Source organism: Thunnus thynnus, chromosome 9 (genome assembly GCF_963924715.1).
Source record: "Thunnus thynnus chromosome 9, fThuThy2.1, whole genome shotgun sequence".
Classification (NCBI taxonomy): Eukaryota; Metazoa; Chordata; class Actinopteri; order Scombriformes; family Scombridae; genus Thunnus; species Thunnus thynnus.
Genome location: NC_089525.1, coordinates 7,807,910 through 7,824,694, shown reverse-complemented (window position 1 = coordinate 7,824,694; position 16,785 = coordinate 7,807,910). Strand labels below are relative to the sequence as shown.

General features: G+C 39.9%; 1 protein-coding gene across 2 annotated transcripts in view; it reads right to left on the bottom strand.

The window, feature by feature from the left end:
* si:zfos-2326c3.2 (mitogen-activated protein kinase kinase kinase kinase 4) overlaps nucleotides 1-11,904 on the bottom strand; it is a 64,437-nt gene extending 52,533 nt beyond the window's left edge. The window contains exons 1-2 of one of the 2 annotated variants that reach the window (XM_067598602.1): nucleotides 11,696-11,904; nucleotides 10,247-10,312 (exon numbers count right to left, since the gene is read on the bottom strand). In XM_067598602.1, coding sequence (XP_067454703.1) covers nucleotides 10,247-10,312; nucleotides 11,696-11,752 — 123 coding nt within the window. In that variant the 5' untranslated portion in view covers nucleotides 11,753-11,904. The remainder of the gene's footprint in view (nucleotides 1-10,246; nucleotides 10,313-11,695) is intronic. The other variant, XM_067598604.1, reaches the window with a different exon arrangement.
* Nucleotides 11,905-16,785: the final 4,881 nt, after the last annotated feature.

The window sequence follows — 16,785 nt, the reverse complement described above, 5'->3', positions numbered from 1 at the left end:
GGCAGTCACTATGACTTCAGACTTATGTTTACTGGATCACTCAAGTACAAAATATATTAAAATGTGCATTTTCAATGATCATGGTGGGTATGATTAGCCTCCAAAATTATTGTAAAGATGCTGGAGCATTCTGTAGCTTGACCGGGTCTCTCAACTTTGTATGTGCTGTTTATTTTCATGAATCCATTATGTTCTACAACATGTTTTGTAATAATGACTACTCCAGAGAAGCTGAAATGATGTAAGGATCTACTTGCTGTCCTGTACCAACCCTTTCTTTTAAACCAATAAAAACTGACCACTAGTGGCTCTGGGTCTCTGTTTGTTTATTTGTACTGTGCACACACAAGCATGCAGGTGATGTGATAAACAGTCCTGTTCATGGTTTCACACTTTTTCACTGATCAAGAATCAGCGGTGATGATGTGCAAAGAACCGCAGTAATGTGCTAAAAATAAAAGGAGGTCTGCAAGCTAGCAAACAAGAATGTAAACAACACATAACTTAAAATTTTGCAAATGTCTGCAATGAGGACAAAATATCTGTCAGACCTCAAGGACACACACAATTTGTTTTATTAACACCGAATGTAAACGAAACTTTGTTGACCAGAAACCCCCACAGGGAACATTTTAAATGCCAAAACAATAAAAACAATAACTGGACTAGTCATATGAGGACATGAAACCAAATGCAGGGTTTCCCCTGTCTGATCAAAGCCACTGATGATGCAAATCCAGCTGGGTCAATATGAACTTTAAACTAACTTGTTTTTGATGCAGACTCTTGGGTAAAACGTGTGTCCAACGGGTGATTATGAAACTTGACTTCACCCACAGTGCAGTGCTTAGTTGGGTTTTTTTTCACACCTGATTGAAAAAAAAGTCTCGACTTTTTCCAACTTGTAAAAACTCAACTCAATCAACTGCTGAGCTCAGACAGATCCTGACACATCTCATATTGTTATTAATGTAGCTACTAAATAAAGGCACAAATCATCTCACTTTGTAAAAATGTGGCCTTTGCTGTGTGATGTGTAGAAAACCACCACTACTCTTTCTCTTCTGAAATTAGCAGAGGTGGCCTTTATTTCAGGGGAAGCTGGGAGCCTCCGCTGTAAAACCCTGCAGGAAACCATGAAATGTATCCATGACACTATGAAGAGAAGAGTGTTGGTGGATGTAAGTAATAGTGCATCCTCAGTTGGGACTACTGTATTTATAAATGGGTGTGCAATGTTTGAAGTCTTACCCGGAATTAATGTGAATAAATGCCCCTAGAATTAAAGGGTAGAGAAATTCATAAAACCTGTGGCATGTCTTGACAGGCTTAACAATAAAGTTTATTGAAAATGTTGCTGAACCAGCAGCCATGAAACAGACTCCTTGACAGATAACAACCTGGCTGATGTTCCTCTCATACAATATATATTAGCCTACACTTTTATATTGGATGTGAGTTACACTGTGTCAGGCTCACTGACCCTTATTCATTCTGGCTATGATTTCTGTCCCCATGTAGAGGACATCGTCTCCATAATTGCAAAGAATTGTGGCACACAGGCAGCCACTGGCCTGACTGTGATAAATAAGGAAATGGCTTTCCTGTCCCTTCAGACTCAATGGTGTCTGCTAACTGTGCTGCCACCACAACTTACAAACGCCCAATATTCGACTCTCAGCTGGGCTACTTATTAACAATATGCAGCCCTGACAGACACACACACACACATATACACACACACAAAGGGCTCTCTGCTCTCCACCAGAATTAATTGGAGGAAGCTTGTGCACTTTTTGACATTGAAGTCCAATGCATCTCACACACAGACTCATGCACGTTATGACGCTGTAAAGTGCTAGGAATCAAACGTGTACACAAATAAATCCAGATACAAACGGTTTTTCCATTCGTGTTGGTCACATGTTTGTCTGACACACACACACACACACACACAGTGAGAGAGTGGCAGAATAAGGAAACACACAAATATTGTGTCAGTGAAAAGGTTACAATAATATATTCATACATATGCTAATTAAATTCAATAGAGAAATTCATAATGCAGACAGCAAGTGGACAAATGAGAGAAACACTCTTAATGTAACTCTCTGCTAGTCTCCGAGTTTCCGTCTCACCCCTCTCTCCCTGTCTCACTCTCATCTCCCTCTCGTGTCTATCTATTCGTCCCCTACAGAACAGCATGTACGGAAAGTTACATATGTGTGCTTCGTGCTTGGATGGACTGCATCACCCATCAAGTCACCGCAACAAACTCAAAGGACGAATGGTGCTATTTTAAGGCTGTGTGTATGAATCTGTTGTTGTCAGATCGTACACATCTAAAACAAGCCATTTCTATTTTTTTATATCCTTTTTACATGCGCCCTTCACTGACTGGCACTACAGCGTCAAAAAGGCTTGACTGGTTTCCATTCTATCAAGTATAATGCTGCAAATAGCTCAGTGGTAACTCACTCACTCTACCCCACTGTCATGTGAGGAGAGCTGAGAAAATGAAGTGGCTCCTACCATGTCTGTGTGTGTGCTAGTCAGTCAACAAAGACGTGCTGATGACTCGGAGAAGACCGATCTTGTTTTGTGTCAGTGTGATTTGAATTAATTGTTTGAGGTGGGTTCATTTAGCACACGATATAGATTACAACAATTTAAAAACAAACACAATTCACTCATTATCACGGTGAGTCTTCATAATCTGATGATTAACAAGACTGATAAATCCACTGATATCAGCTTATCACACTCAATATATCATCACTGGCTGATAAACAACAAGAAACTGCAGTGCAGGAATGCCAAAATATGTTTGAGATAATTTAGAAACAGTGTTACTATTATTGTCATATTGAGGTCACAGTTTAAATCAAACCTGCATTAATTGATTTTCTTCGCCACATCTGGGCAGCAGAACAGGCAATCAACAACTAGAACTGCAACAATTAGTTGATTAATTGATCAACAGAAAATTAATCTGCTTCTCAGATGTGAGGATTTTGTGGTTTTGTCTTCTGTGATGGTAAACTGAGCATCTTTGGGTTTTGGCTTGTTGGTCGGACAAAACAAGACATCTGAAGACGTCACCTTGGGCTGTGTGAAATTACAATGGGCAATTTTCACTAGTTTCTTACATTTTATAGACAAAACAACTAATCAGTTAATCAGAAAAATATTTAGCAGATTAATCAATGCATCCAACAGACACATAGTTCCATTAGCATTTATTTGGACTGAGTCCAGTGTTCACTCTCCTTCAAGCTCCGTTATGGATTCTACCAACTCTGACGGGAAATATCTAGTTCTTTCACAATAAATGTTCACCAGCTTGTCTGCTGCTGGGCAGATAACATAAAGTCAGTTTTTAGAGCTTATTCACCTAAAAAAAAAAAACTCTTCAACTTCCTTTCCAGATGAAGCTGTAAAGGAAGTTGAAGAGTGCAGTGAGGCTGAACCAAAAGCAGCTAAAATGCTGTATAGAGCTAAGAGGAACAGCTAGGAAGGGTGGTAATTCTCTGTGGGTTCGTCACTACACATGACACCTGTCACATTACACACATTTAATCGGTTGTTAATAATCGATTGTTAATAGCAAAATATTAACTGGTGCAGCTTTAAAAAACGAATAGGGGAACTCCACCAATTTTACACAATGAGATCAGTTTATTTATCTTGAGGAGAATTATTCAACATGAGAAAAGAGTTGTATGTCTTCTTTGGCTCTGGAGGAGGTTTCTAAAGTTTGAGGAAAACTTCCCTGATGATGCCATCATGGTTACAGTATCTCAGTATCTGGGTGATGTAGGGTGCAGCAATTTTGCAGCTTAAACCTATTTATGTACTACTGGAAATTGCTCGAGTCCTATTTTAATTGTAGTTTGAGCAGGTAGAATAAGGAGGTCAGTCACATCTGAGGTTATTTTAACACACACACACACACACACACACGAGTAATCAAACCAGAGCTCCAAGCCTCATGGGGGGCTGCTTTCCCCTTTTCTCTCTAGCTTTCATCCGTCTCTTTCCCTCTTCCTTCCTCCCCTCCTCTCCGTCTTTCACCTCTGCCTTCCTTCCTTTGCCCTCACTCGCTCTCTGTCACTTTCCTCTCTCTCCTTTGTCTTTCTCTCACTCTCTTTCTCTTACATCTCCAACAAACACAAACAAAACAACTCTGCAACATGTTGGAGGACGTTTCCTGTTTGTCTCTGTGTCTCTTTCTGTCTTTTCTCAGTTCAGCCCCCCGCCCACCCTTGCTTAACTTCGGAACAAAGACCGTTATTTCAAAATTATATATCCTACCACATCGATCATCCAAATTTGAATAATGTGTTAGAGTGTAATATGGGAATACTTTGCACAGCTGAGCAGTCAATTTCTCAATATGAAGTAGAAACTTAATATTTTTAATACAGCCCAATACTCAGTGGAAGACAGTTCTACAAAACGGATAAGACAGACCAAAAACACACAAAGAAGCCCTCTGAGTTGGTCTAAATCTACATTTGGAGACATTTTTAACATTTTGGTCAGCAGATCAGTTAACATGAGTAATGTACGAAGTATGATATGTGGGTCACAGAAAGGGAAGTGACGCTACTGAAACCAGAAAAAATTGAGGAAGTGTAAGTGATTCACTCTGGGAATTGCATTACAGCCAGCTGTTTTATGGCTGTGCAAAGTCCATGATGTTTCGCCATGGTGTCACAGTAGAGATGTGTTAACTGTGGTTAACTGTGGCATGACTAGGAAGATCAAATACAAGCGCTATGATGGAGAAAACATAGTGTGCTCTGACCCTTTTATTTGCTTTATATTAGTTGTATTAGTTAACCATGCAAGTCAATAAATAGACAAATATAGAGAAGCACAAATATTCAAAGTAGTTTAATTCTTTCATAGTAACTATCAGTAACAATTTAGTCCTGAAGTTAGTCGTTCTTATTAGTTGTTTTTAACTTTACTCAAATGAGCAAAGAGTTGCATCAGCAGTGCCCATAGCGCTCAGCTTTAGTGTAGTTTGACATTTTCACATCCTAACAAACACACACACACACACACACACGCACACATACACACACACACACACACACACACACACAGGGCGTTTCCCTGTTTGCAAAAGGAACTTCCCTTCCCTGCAAGCCACTGCTGTAGAGTCATCTGTGCGTGTGTGCGTGTGTGTGTGTGCGAGTGATGACTAGATGACTAGATTGTGGTTGAGCATGCAGTGTATTCTTCATGGTGATCTAGAACTAAGTATGTACAATAAAGCAACTCACAATGTGTTTATTTGAAAAGTTTATCAGTTGAAGTGACTACTGTGTGTCACCTATTGTGCTGCAGTTGTTCAGGATCCAAAGCCACTTTCCTCTTAGGCAGAAATATGCATGTGCCTTGTACAGTTTATATATTATAATACACCTTTTGTGCCCTTAAGACAGAGAAATCTGTCAATAACAATGGCAAAATTCCAAGATATTCCTGTTAAGTTGTTTACTCACATTTTCTAAGAAGTCAACTCTTTCAGATTGTCTGGGTTGTTCTGTCCTGGGGCAACAAAACTACTGCAGGCATACAACTACCATGTGACTACTACTGCACATAATACATCCTTTAATACTAATGTGCATGTGTGTGTGTGTGTGTTCTGCATCTGTTGGACATGGATGATTGTGTCCCTGTGTGCACGTGTTTTGGACACTAAAGAGAAGAAGCAAGTTAGCTATGTTGAACGAATGAGGAGAGCAGAGGAGTTGAGTTCAGGGTTTTGACGGGATAGGAGTGGAAATCATGAGAAATTAGAGGAGAAAAGCTTGGTTGAGATTATCTTGTCAAGGCTGAACCACTTTTCCCTTTTTCCAGGCACTTTTTTTTTTTCTTACCTACATTTATAGCACATGAAGCTATGCCAAATTTTAATTGGTATTCTCAAAATCTCCCTGCTCCCAAGGTACAGCCTTCCATTTTTCCCAGAACTATATGGGTGGAGTTTGCAGAGCATTTATTTAGACTGCAAGCATACACTGAACACCGCTAGTAATAATATTATTACTGGGGTTGGGAATTTATTCAATATTAACAACAAAATACACTTATAGACAACTTTCAGAAATCCGACAAAGAGAGTGCGATTGTTTTTGTTATTTGATATGTACTATAGCAGACAAATACCAAGGAAAAAAAAACTTATCCTCTCTGCTTTGGAAGTGGGTGTCTTGCCTTTCTCGTTTCGTTATGATGTCTCAATCTACACAGTGGCTTTTTAGGGTGTTTTCAAACCTGCGTCGTTTAGTCTGTTTGAATTGGACTCTTGCTGGTTTTCCCCCTTAGTGCGACTTATTTGGGCAGATCTACACACAGCAATCATACTCAAGTGCTGACCAAAACAACTGCAGCAAGACCTGTTACAGGAAGTGCTCTCCGTCTGGTTACAAATTCTGGAGCAGTTCATTTGTGCTCAATCTGACCCAACTACAAGGCGTCCTCTGAAAGTTTCAGCTAAGCTTCTCCCGTAACAGGGTGTGCTTTGCATACTGGGGTACAGCTAGAAGCTGCAATGACTAGCAACCTGGACTAGCAACAAAGTGTGTTGCCTTGATTGATATTTGTGCAGAGGACCTTCTTCCTGGGTTTACGTTCTTGCTCTCACCCCAGACACATCTGACCAATGAGTGCAGTGAACATTCTCAAGTGGCTTTTAGGTTCACTTGACATTTTTCCTGTATGAAAAGAAACCAAGCCAAGGGGAAAATGTAGCAAGTTTACCAGCTCATCCACTGATTTGGACCAGAGCAAACTAACTTAATGTGCTATTGCTCTCATTTCTATAATTATCACAGTTCTTAGGATGTGTGGAAATGCAACAACGTATGCACTGAGGATTCTCTGGAGTTCCTGAGTAGTTCCTGACTTTTCAGCTCCCGAGGCAATTTGGATGAAGAGGCCTAATTGTTTTCTCCAGCCCTCTATACTCTAAATCTTCTCTAACTGTGTCTGTTTTTGCATGTCAGAAAATCATGGCTGCTGACCAGGAGTCCATTCCATTGCATTAAAATGAGGCTAACAGGGCTCACTTTCCTCTAGTGTCAGTTCTCTGCCAGGGAACTAACAACACAACAATGCTTCACTGACACTGTGGTCTGATTGCCATGATATCAGAAAACTGACTGACGATTAGTTGATCAAAAAATCTGCCACCAGTTCCAATGCAACATGAGTCATGGTAAAATTTGACAATCGCAAAATCAACTCCTGATGTTAAACACAGGTCAGCGGCTTTAACTTTGAGCAGAACTAATTGGCAACATAACCCAAGTTGGACTACAAATAATTTCCACAAACAACAGACAGCGGATCACAGTGGTTTACAGCAGGGACTACACCAAACTGCATTACTGTACGCATATAAACATTGTTATCCATCTCCCTCCTCTGCCCTTTCTTCCTCGACTCAACTCTTTCTTTTTCAAAGTTCCACCGTATGAGCTTGAATTTGCAAGATCCTGTCATGCCTCACCTGCCCTCTGTCCTCACTGAGTTTCCCTCCTCTAAGGATCACCCCATTTGTGTGATTTGACTGTCCTATGTCTAACCCTGCTTAATCCTACCGTAACCGTAAGCCTGTTAATTAACTGCCTTTCAAAAAAACAGCCATTTGTCCTGCTTTTGTTTACCTGCTGCTACCATATTTACAAAAATAACTTAACATGACCAAACTATTCGTAACCACCAAAAATAAGGAAATAAAAAATTAAAAATATGTTTTGCTGTTCTACAGAGTTAGTTGGAAACACATTTAAACAGTGAGCTCAGCAGTTCTGTAAGTGTGAAACCAACTTCAAAAGGGACTTCCTATCCCCATGGCAGCATGCTGTACGTGCAGTGTGTTCACACTTAATAATTCCCAGAGTCCTCTCACAATGCTGGGACTTAGGAACCTGTAATCCCCTGACATTTAGGCATGGTATACGTCAATCATCTTCTGACCTGTTTCTGTGATAGTGACACGTCATAGGAGTGTTCATAACTTCCCTCTGTTGTTCTATCTTGTTTTGTAACTTGCATTTCATTAATATAATGACGCTTTAGGATTACAAGTAAGATCCCAGCAGCTGGCTTTCCAGCTAATTTTAAATGTGTAAATGCTTAAAATGTGGTGTAATGAAAACGCAACACATATATAAATAAACAGAGGAAGATCCCAGATGCTTTGTCAGCATCTCCTGCATTCACGTCAATCTACAACCAAGTGTTTTTTTAAGGGATTGTGTGTGTGCGTGTGTGTGCGTGTGTGTGTGCGCGCAGCACAAGTCATTGTTCTATAGGCCCTGTTCCTGTCCTGGTTTCCCATGATAGGAGCAACTGTATGTCTGAAATACACACAAAGACAATCACTCTTAGAAAGTGTCTTTCATGTGTACATGTGGAAACAGATCAACCCAGTCCTGATTGAGGTCCAGGTCATTCTCCTGTTAGAATTACACACTATCATCACAACTTTGCCTATAGCAAGTCTCAAAAGGCTGTGAATGCATTGTAAATATTATACCAACATGTAGAATGCCTAACCCATAACCCATAAGTATTATTGATTAGTTACATACAACATGAATGGAAGAGACACTTAGGTCTTCAAGGGCAACACAACCAGCACTTGTTATTAACTGCTTTTTAATCATTCCAATGCAGCACTTTAAATCAGTGATGCTTCAGGTAGGTCTGCGGGGTGATTTGAGAAGGCAGTACCCAGCAAGGAGGAGTGTTTTTATGTCTGTCATTTCATTCTCTCTGATCCTCAAATTCTCTGTAAGCTGCATTATCTTGTTTATGGACGCTTCACATGACAAACATCAGAATCATCACTGTAAATGACCCTGAATAAGACCGCCTACCATTCATCCACAACTGGAGGTCCTGGCTTGTTAAAACATCAATGAATGTGAGTCACAGGATGAAATTTGTAAATCTCTACCCTTGTGTAAAAGCAGCCTGTGTCAGGGCAAACACAGGCCTCACTGTCCTGTACCATCTTTTGCAACATTTCCTCTTTCAGGAAATCAAGTGGCAATCGAGGCACACACCCACCTTCTGCCTCACACACATTTCTGAGGGCCACACATGGACTTATTCACTCTTTAACCTCCACCTCAATTCTACCCTAGCCTTAAAGCAATGCAAGCACGTAAAAGTCGCTTATTCTGAAAAATTAGCATGAATTAGCTACGAAGCACAAGCGGACCAAAACAGTGACTGTGGGAACACATCAAAGACAGCTATCAGACTTCATGATCAACTAAGAGGCCTGAATTTACACCTGCTGGAGACGTCTTGTGCTGCAAGAAAAACAACTCTCCTCCTTTACAAGTTTGCAACTCCTCTTCCATTATTAATTTTGGATTGAAGCAATTTCTAATTATCGACTGTATAAACATGTCTTTTTGTCTTCTCTTAAACATATTTGTTATGTTATTGGTACCATTGTAAAACTTAATAAGGCAGCAAAACGATGATGTCAGGAGGTCTCAGAGTTTGATGATACTACTAAAAAAATAAAAAAGACAGTCGTGTCATTTTAAATCGAACTGTTAAACAAAATCTAAAACTGATTGAGGGCCTGTTTTATTCATGCACAGAAATGAAATTAGTCCATATACTGTAGATATAGTAACATGCAGGTTGTGGTGTAGAGAAGGCATGTGAACATGTTTTGCACTGAGGGCTCAACCAGCTGCACCATTCTAAATAAGACTAAACACCTCCGGTAACCACAAACCACTTATACACAAACAGATATTGCGATAAGGAAGTGAGCCCCACCCAGGGCATTTAAAAGATGCTGCAGATGCTGTAGATGCTGTGTGTGTGTGTGTGTGTGCTCTGTCTGTAAGAGGTACAGGATATTTCAGTCAACATCAAGTTTCTTCTTAACTGGAAGTAGCTCTAGTAAATAAGTCAGAAGTGACGCATCAGATATTGCAAACTGCTGTGTGTCTACATGTGTCATGACAGCTGGTGGCTCTTGGCTCGTGATGTGCACGGGCAACTTTTAGTATCTAACTTACTGCCAGCGATAATCTATGCAAAGAGTGTTTAGATGGAAATATGACAATACAGGTCAGTGTGTTTGTATCAGTATCACAGTGGGCAAGTGTGTTTACATTCTGCAGGTTTGCAGCAGTGTTGGAAATGGAAAATAGGGGGAGAAAAGCAACATGGGAGTCGACCTGCTTACCTTGTACACCTGACCGTAGGTTCCATTGCCTACGACTTCCACCAACTCAAAGATACCTGCTGGATCCTGGAGAAAAACATAACATGGTCAAGAAAAAGAAACAAGAAGAGAGAAGTATTGGACTAGAGTGATGTGAAAGGAGAGTTGGGTCAAATGAAAAGCAGGTTTTAACTCAGTCAGAGGTACTAAGGGTCAGTGGTGGAAAGTTACTAAGTACATTACCTCAACTACTGTATTTAAATACAATGATCCAATATTTCACCAAATAAAAGATTAGAGGAAAAGTCCAAAAACTGAAAACGGATTTGTGTATCAGAGCTTTGTTTTTTCTTCTTTCCTCTCCCATTAATCATCTCACGACCCCTCAGATCTATCTGGTGACCCTTTGGAGGGGCCCAACGCCTAGGTTGGGAAGTGTATATAAAGTAGTTGAAACTAGCTCCACCTCCAGCAGCTACAACAGTAACATGCTGCTCTAACACTGATGCTTCAGTATTAATAATCTAATGATGTCATATATAATAATATATTAGTCGGAGGCACCAAACCACTACTTTTACTGCAATACCTTGACTACATTTTGCTGCTAATACTTTGGTACTTTTACTTAAGATTTGCCATGCACAACTTTTACTTGTAATTGAGCATTTTTACATTGCTGTATTGGTACTTTTACTTAAGTAAAGGATCTGAGTACTTATTCCACCACTGCTGAAGGCAAATGGAGAAGAACAATGCAGTGTTATGCTAGGATGGGGACTGAGGAAATGGGACTGCAGATGTGAATAACATAATGAGCTACAAGGAATTAAAATTCGGTTTGAAAATCATTTAAAAGTCACTGTATGTTTCCTTTTATAAGGCATGACATTAGTGACTAATATGAATATAATCATCTTAAGAGATAAGTGCTACTAGTTAACCATAAACACTCTTGCGTCACACTTATAGAAATATTGCAATGACCAAGAAAGAGGGAAAATGCCATACATTTGCATAAGACACACTTTAAGACTTAGAATAGTGTAAATTAGGTTAAAACAACACTGTGCCACTCAGTAAAAATGTCTTTTTTCTGTCAATAAATACACTAAGTTTATGTTAGTGGCCTTTCTTAATGTCCACTACTTGTTGCATGTCAGCTTTTCAGTAAGTCAGCCAAAGAAAAGTCCTGTGTGTAAACACTGTAGCTTGTAAACTTCCACCAAACAGGATACAGTGCGGACAGAAAGCATTATGTTACAGGACAGTCTGTAAGACACTCACATACCAAGTTAGCACACAATAAAGTTTCTTTAACAGTATATAAAATCAGTGCCGACCGCTAGACAAAATAAAACAAACCCCTGACTGCTTAAATTACCGTTAAGTTTCAAGCGACACCCACCACATCCTACAATGTTTACTCAAACATTTCATTAAACAGGCAGACAGCATTTCACTACTTACTCGTAATGCAGCAAGGTCTATGCTGTCCAAACTTCGAGTGGTGTTTTCTCTCGACATTGCTGTCAATAATGTTGTCAGCGGGTTAATATTTGTAGTCAAGACATGGACGGTCAGATTTCCTCCTCTACTAGCGTTGACTAACTAACGGTTCTCTCTCCGCTCTGTTCCATTCTGAAGTTTTAGCTAGCAGCGTCAAGCTAGCATACGCCACTCACTTCACTTCCGGGGACACCTTTCAGAATAATTATCAGCAACGGCTATAGCAGGGGTACTCAAAGTCGGGTCAGGGATTCCAGGGGGTGACCATCAAAAAGGGGAATAATTTATTTTCACTATAATTCCGTCCATTAATAACACAATGACAGAATGGCAATTTGGGTCATGAGTTTCATACACCTCTTGTAATAAAACATCTAAAAGCAAAAATCTTATCAGAAGGGTTCCGTGGTTTGTGTCAGTTTAGGAGTCCATGAATGACTGCTCCATACATTTTTTTCTATTTCATTGAGGACGCAAAATTAACAGAAATATAATAGAAAGGTTTACATTTATGTATATTAAATAAGCATATAAGTGTGTAAATTCTCCAGTCTGTATACACACGTGTGTTTGAAAGTTGGCCCTTTGTGAATTTCAATTTCTTGTTTTGTTTTGTTTTTTTACTGTCTCAGGCCCAAGTCTCACTCTGACCACTTCTAAGCTTTAATCGTGAAATATCCGCTGCTTCCGCTCCGTTTGACTTGACACTCCTGAGTTTTGCTTCTGAGAAGTGACTTTTTTTCGTTGAGTGACTCAGAAAATTTGACAACCAAAGAGGCAAGGATGAACCTTTGTCTTCACGATATTTGCTTGCAAATGCAGCTTATTGAAAATGACTAAATGCAGCCTGCACAACAGTCTTTCCACGTGTGTACATGTGCGTGCGTGTGCGAGTGTTATTGTGAAGCACAGTCCTCAAGTTATTCTCAGGGAACTTCTCAGTCATCACTGTTCACGTTGCTAACACCACCTTAATGTTTCACAACCAAGCATATTACTTTAGTTTTCATTCTGTAGGAGAGACATTTTTTCTTATGATTGACGTTTTTATCATAAAAAGTTAAAAACAAACACCAGTGTTCACATATTAAAGATGACAGCAATGGTTTTAAAGGTGCAGTGTGCAGAATTTAGTGGCCTCTAGCTGAACGGGCTCGGCAGAAATGGAAAATAATATTCATTAATATGTTTTAATTGGTGTATAATCACCTGTAAATAAGAATTGTTGTGTTTTTGTTAGCTTAGAATGAGCCCTTTATATCTACACGGGGGCAGGTCCTCTTCAAGCCCCTAGGCTGTGAAGCCAATTTGACATAGTGGCCAAACTGTGTAATTACAACGTCACGTGATGTTATTTAGCCCAAAAAGACTTTTTCCCATAGACTTACATTGTGAAAGAGACATCTGTAAATCAGTGGATAATTTTTTGAGCATCACACTCCCCATGAAATGATTCGCCTTACTATCAGTTTGATCTGCTCAGTCCGATCACATTTCGAAAGTTTAGAAGAGCCGTATGATTTAATTGTTTTATCCCCATTCAAGTTAGCTGGAGGGCTAAACCGAAAGTTAGCCATCTCAGCCAGCGGAAGTCTCTAGCGAGCATGCTCTATGGGCCCAACAGATGCGGAAGCAATGCAGAAGAAGTTTAACTTTTTTGGCTTCATTCACCATTAAGCAATTTCATAGGAATTTCATAGGCTTTTGTAGGAATGAATGGGGCCCCACCTCCCATGCTGTATCCAGTTCTCTTTATACATCCATGGTCCTCTTCTACGGATCCAGCCATGTTGCACTGTCATGTTTTTACAGTGGCCCAGAATGAACAAACCAAACACTGGCTCTAGAGAGGGCCCTCTGCACTTTTCACAAGTTTCGTGGACACCATAGGTTCTCCTACACGCTTGGAAGGGGAGGGTGAGGGGTATTCAGTTGGTTGCAATCTGCAACCTCACTGCTAGATATCACTAAATCTTATACACTGCACCTTTAAACTGTGACATACCCTTTAACAGTAGATATTTTGACATGTCACAGTAGGAAAAGCACAGGTGTAATTAATAACATTAATAATGGCTGAATTCCATTTAGCAGTCCTCGTTTCAGGGCCGTGGTGTTGAACATGCTGGCTCACTGGCTTATGGCACACATAAAAAGGAACTGAGCCATGATTAATGTTATTAGTTACATCTGCTCTTTCCCTGCTTTGACACATCAAAATATTTGCTGGTCCACTGCGTAAAATCCAGCTCCAATAACAATTAATGAACTCAGCCATTTTCACAGCAGATATTTTGACTTGCCATGGCATGAAAAGGATAGGTGTTACTAATAACATCAGTGATGGCTGATTCAAGTGTGTCTCAGTAAGCCACGACAATGTGACAGTATGACAGTGAGCCAGCATGCAAAATAACAGGACCCTGAAACAGAAGTAGCTAAATGAAATTCAGCCATTATTAATGTTATTATTTACGCCTGTGCCTTTCTTACTGTGAAATGTCAAAATGTCTTTTGTTACAAAGACTTTTCTACTTGCACCTCCAACACACAAAACAGTAGGTCGCTAATACACCTTTTCACAACAGACTTGTTTGACTTGTCATACACAGGTTTAACATTTAAATGTACCAGTTGTACCAGAGACTTGATATATTGTGAATGCTGGTATGGCAATAGCACATCTAATTGGAATGAATCATTAATCCTATTAGTTGCACCTGTGCTTTTCCTGCTATAACAAGTCAAAATGTCCACTGCAAGAAAGGTCTATTAATTATTGTAACCTGCATGACAGCCTGGCAACCAAAAATGGTTGCAAACGAAATGAAACAACAATGCACTATGACAAAAAATGCACTCAAGTGTCTACCTCTAGACATAACCCAATTCTGCCATTATGTTTTACCAATTTTAAATATAATTGTTTTATATGTAATTCTGTAAAATATACTGGAGAGACGGAGCTTGACATTCCAGTCTCCTGACTGAACCAGTGAGTCACAGTCAGCATGGTGAAATAAGGGTCATTATGTGGTGGGACACTGTGTGTGTGTGTGTGTGTTGGGCAGAAACAGAAAGAGCAAGACTATGCTAGAGTTGTGTGTGTTAGTGTGAGTGTAGGAGAATGAGAGACGATGGCAAGTGACTCTCTTGCACCCTCTGTATGTGTGTTTGTGTGTGTGTTAGTGAATGTGACAAATTAGAGAGTGAGAGAGGGGAGGGAAAGGGAGGGTGGCTGTGAGCGTGTAGTGTGTGTGAGTGCAGTTTGTGTCGCAGTGAAGAATGGTCTCTCTGTGGTCTCACACAGTGGCCCTGTTCACACCAGGGTCAGCTGCCTACACACACACACACACACACACACACACACACACACACACTCACACACACACACTCACACTCACACACATTTCTGGACTCTTATCCAACCTAAACAAGACAACATTCTCAGAAACAATTGAATAAGAAAATTCCAGAGTGATAGACGCTGTTTGTCTGTCTGTCTTTTTGTCCATATCGTCATAATTTCTTTCTTTCTGTGTGTGCGTGTGTGTGTGAGAGAGAGAGAGTGTATATGCAGACAGGCAACATATAAGGTAGTTGACATTCCACTTATCTAAACCATTTCCTGAGGACACTTGCACACTCATAAATGCGCAAGCAAACATGTAGGCCTACACAGCAGTGATAAAAATATCAGATATCAGTGTTAGTACCTCGGAATAGAAGAGTAGGAGGTTCTTATTTTACTAGGAGAGGCAAAGCAATCGTTACTTTATTCTTCATTCAAACTTGACTCTAACTTAGAAAATAGTTTGCGTACAAGGGAAAAAATAAAAAATAAATGTTATATTCAAGTGTCAGTGAAAGGCAATAGTGAAAAGAAAAGTTTGAAAAACAAGAGTCTGACAAAAGACTGAACAGGAAAGCTGGTCTTGCAGTTGGAACATTAAGACCTAAAAGCAGCCACCCCAGTCTTTGAGTTGATGATCGTACAGTACCAACACCAGTCTCAGATCATATGAGAGGTCAAGGACAGGCATCAGTTCAAGCAGACTGTACAGTAGATGACACAGTAGCTGACAAGTGATAAGTCTTCATATCAGTGTGAACCTTTTCTACCTACACCTGTTTGGTAGAAACAAAAACAGTCCCAAATATGTCCATGAGTAAGTAATTTCATCATTTATAAGGACTGCTTATTTATTCAGTACACTTAATAATAAGTGTATTGAATCATATTTTGAGAAGATCACTGTAAGACACCCCATATTGTTGTAAATCAGTAGAGATTGAAACTCATTGACTCTGATTCAAGTGCCTTTGACCAAGGCTTTTAACCCCCAACTGCTCCAATGTGGCTGCTCAGTAACGCAGAGATAATACTGTGTGTGCACTGGACAGCTGCCAAGTGTGAATGTGCGGTAACTGTGAGTGTGAAGCAAGGTATTGCTGAATAAGAGCATTCATTCAGTTCACTCAGCAGGTAAAAAAGTTACTTTGTTTAGGCTAATTATATTTACATGTACAGATGCGTGACCAACTTAAGAAAAACCAACATAATGTGATTTGTTAAGGTGTTAAGGCCACAATGAGCCTTCAGAACAGCCTCAGTGCTCCTTAGAATAGCTTCTCTAAGTCTCTCAGAGTCTACTGGAGGGATGAAAAGCATTTCTCCAAACTATATTGATGGTGTTATGGAGCACTGTTTGACATGTTGGTCCAAAATATCACATACATGTTCAATTAAGTTGACATGTGGTGAAAGTGAAAGCCATAACAGCTCATTGAACCATTTAGTGACCCCTTGTGCCCTACGGATGGAATGTCAACCTGGAAATTTGCCACCTGTTGGATGCCAATACTGATATAAACCACACTACACCCTTTTCACTTGTCAAAAGACTGTGTGAAATCATAGCCTGATGCACACGTTGAAGGGGGGTGGAGTAAACCATGGCATCAATAATGACTGAAAATTAGGCTGAGGGAGAGAGACATTGAGATTGGAGAAACTCTTTGACACCAGGTAGTCAAAATGGCTCAACAGT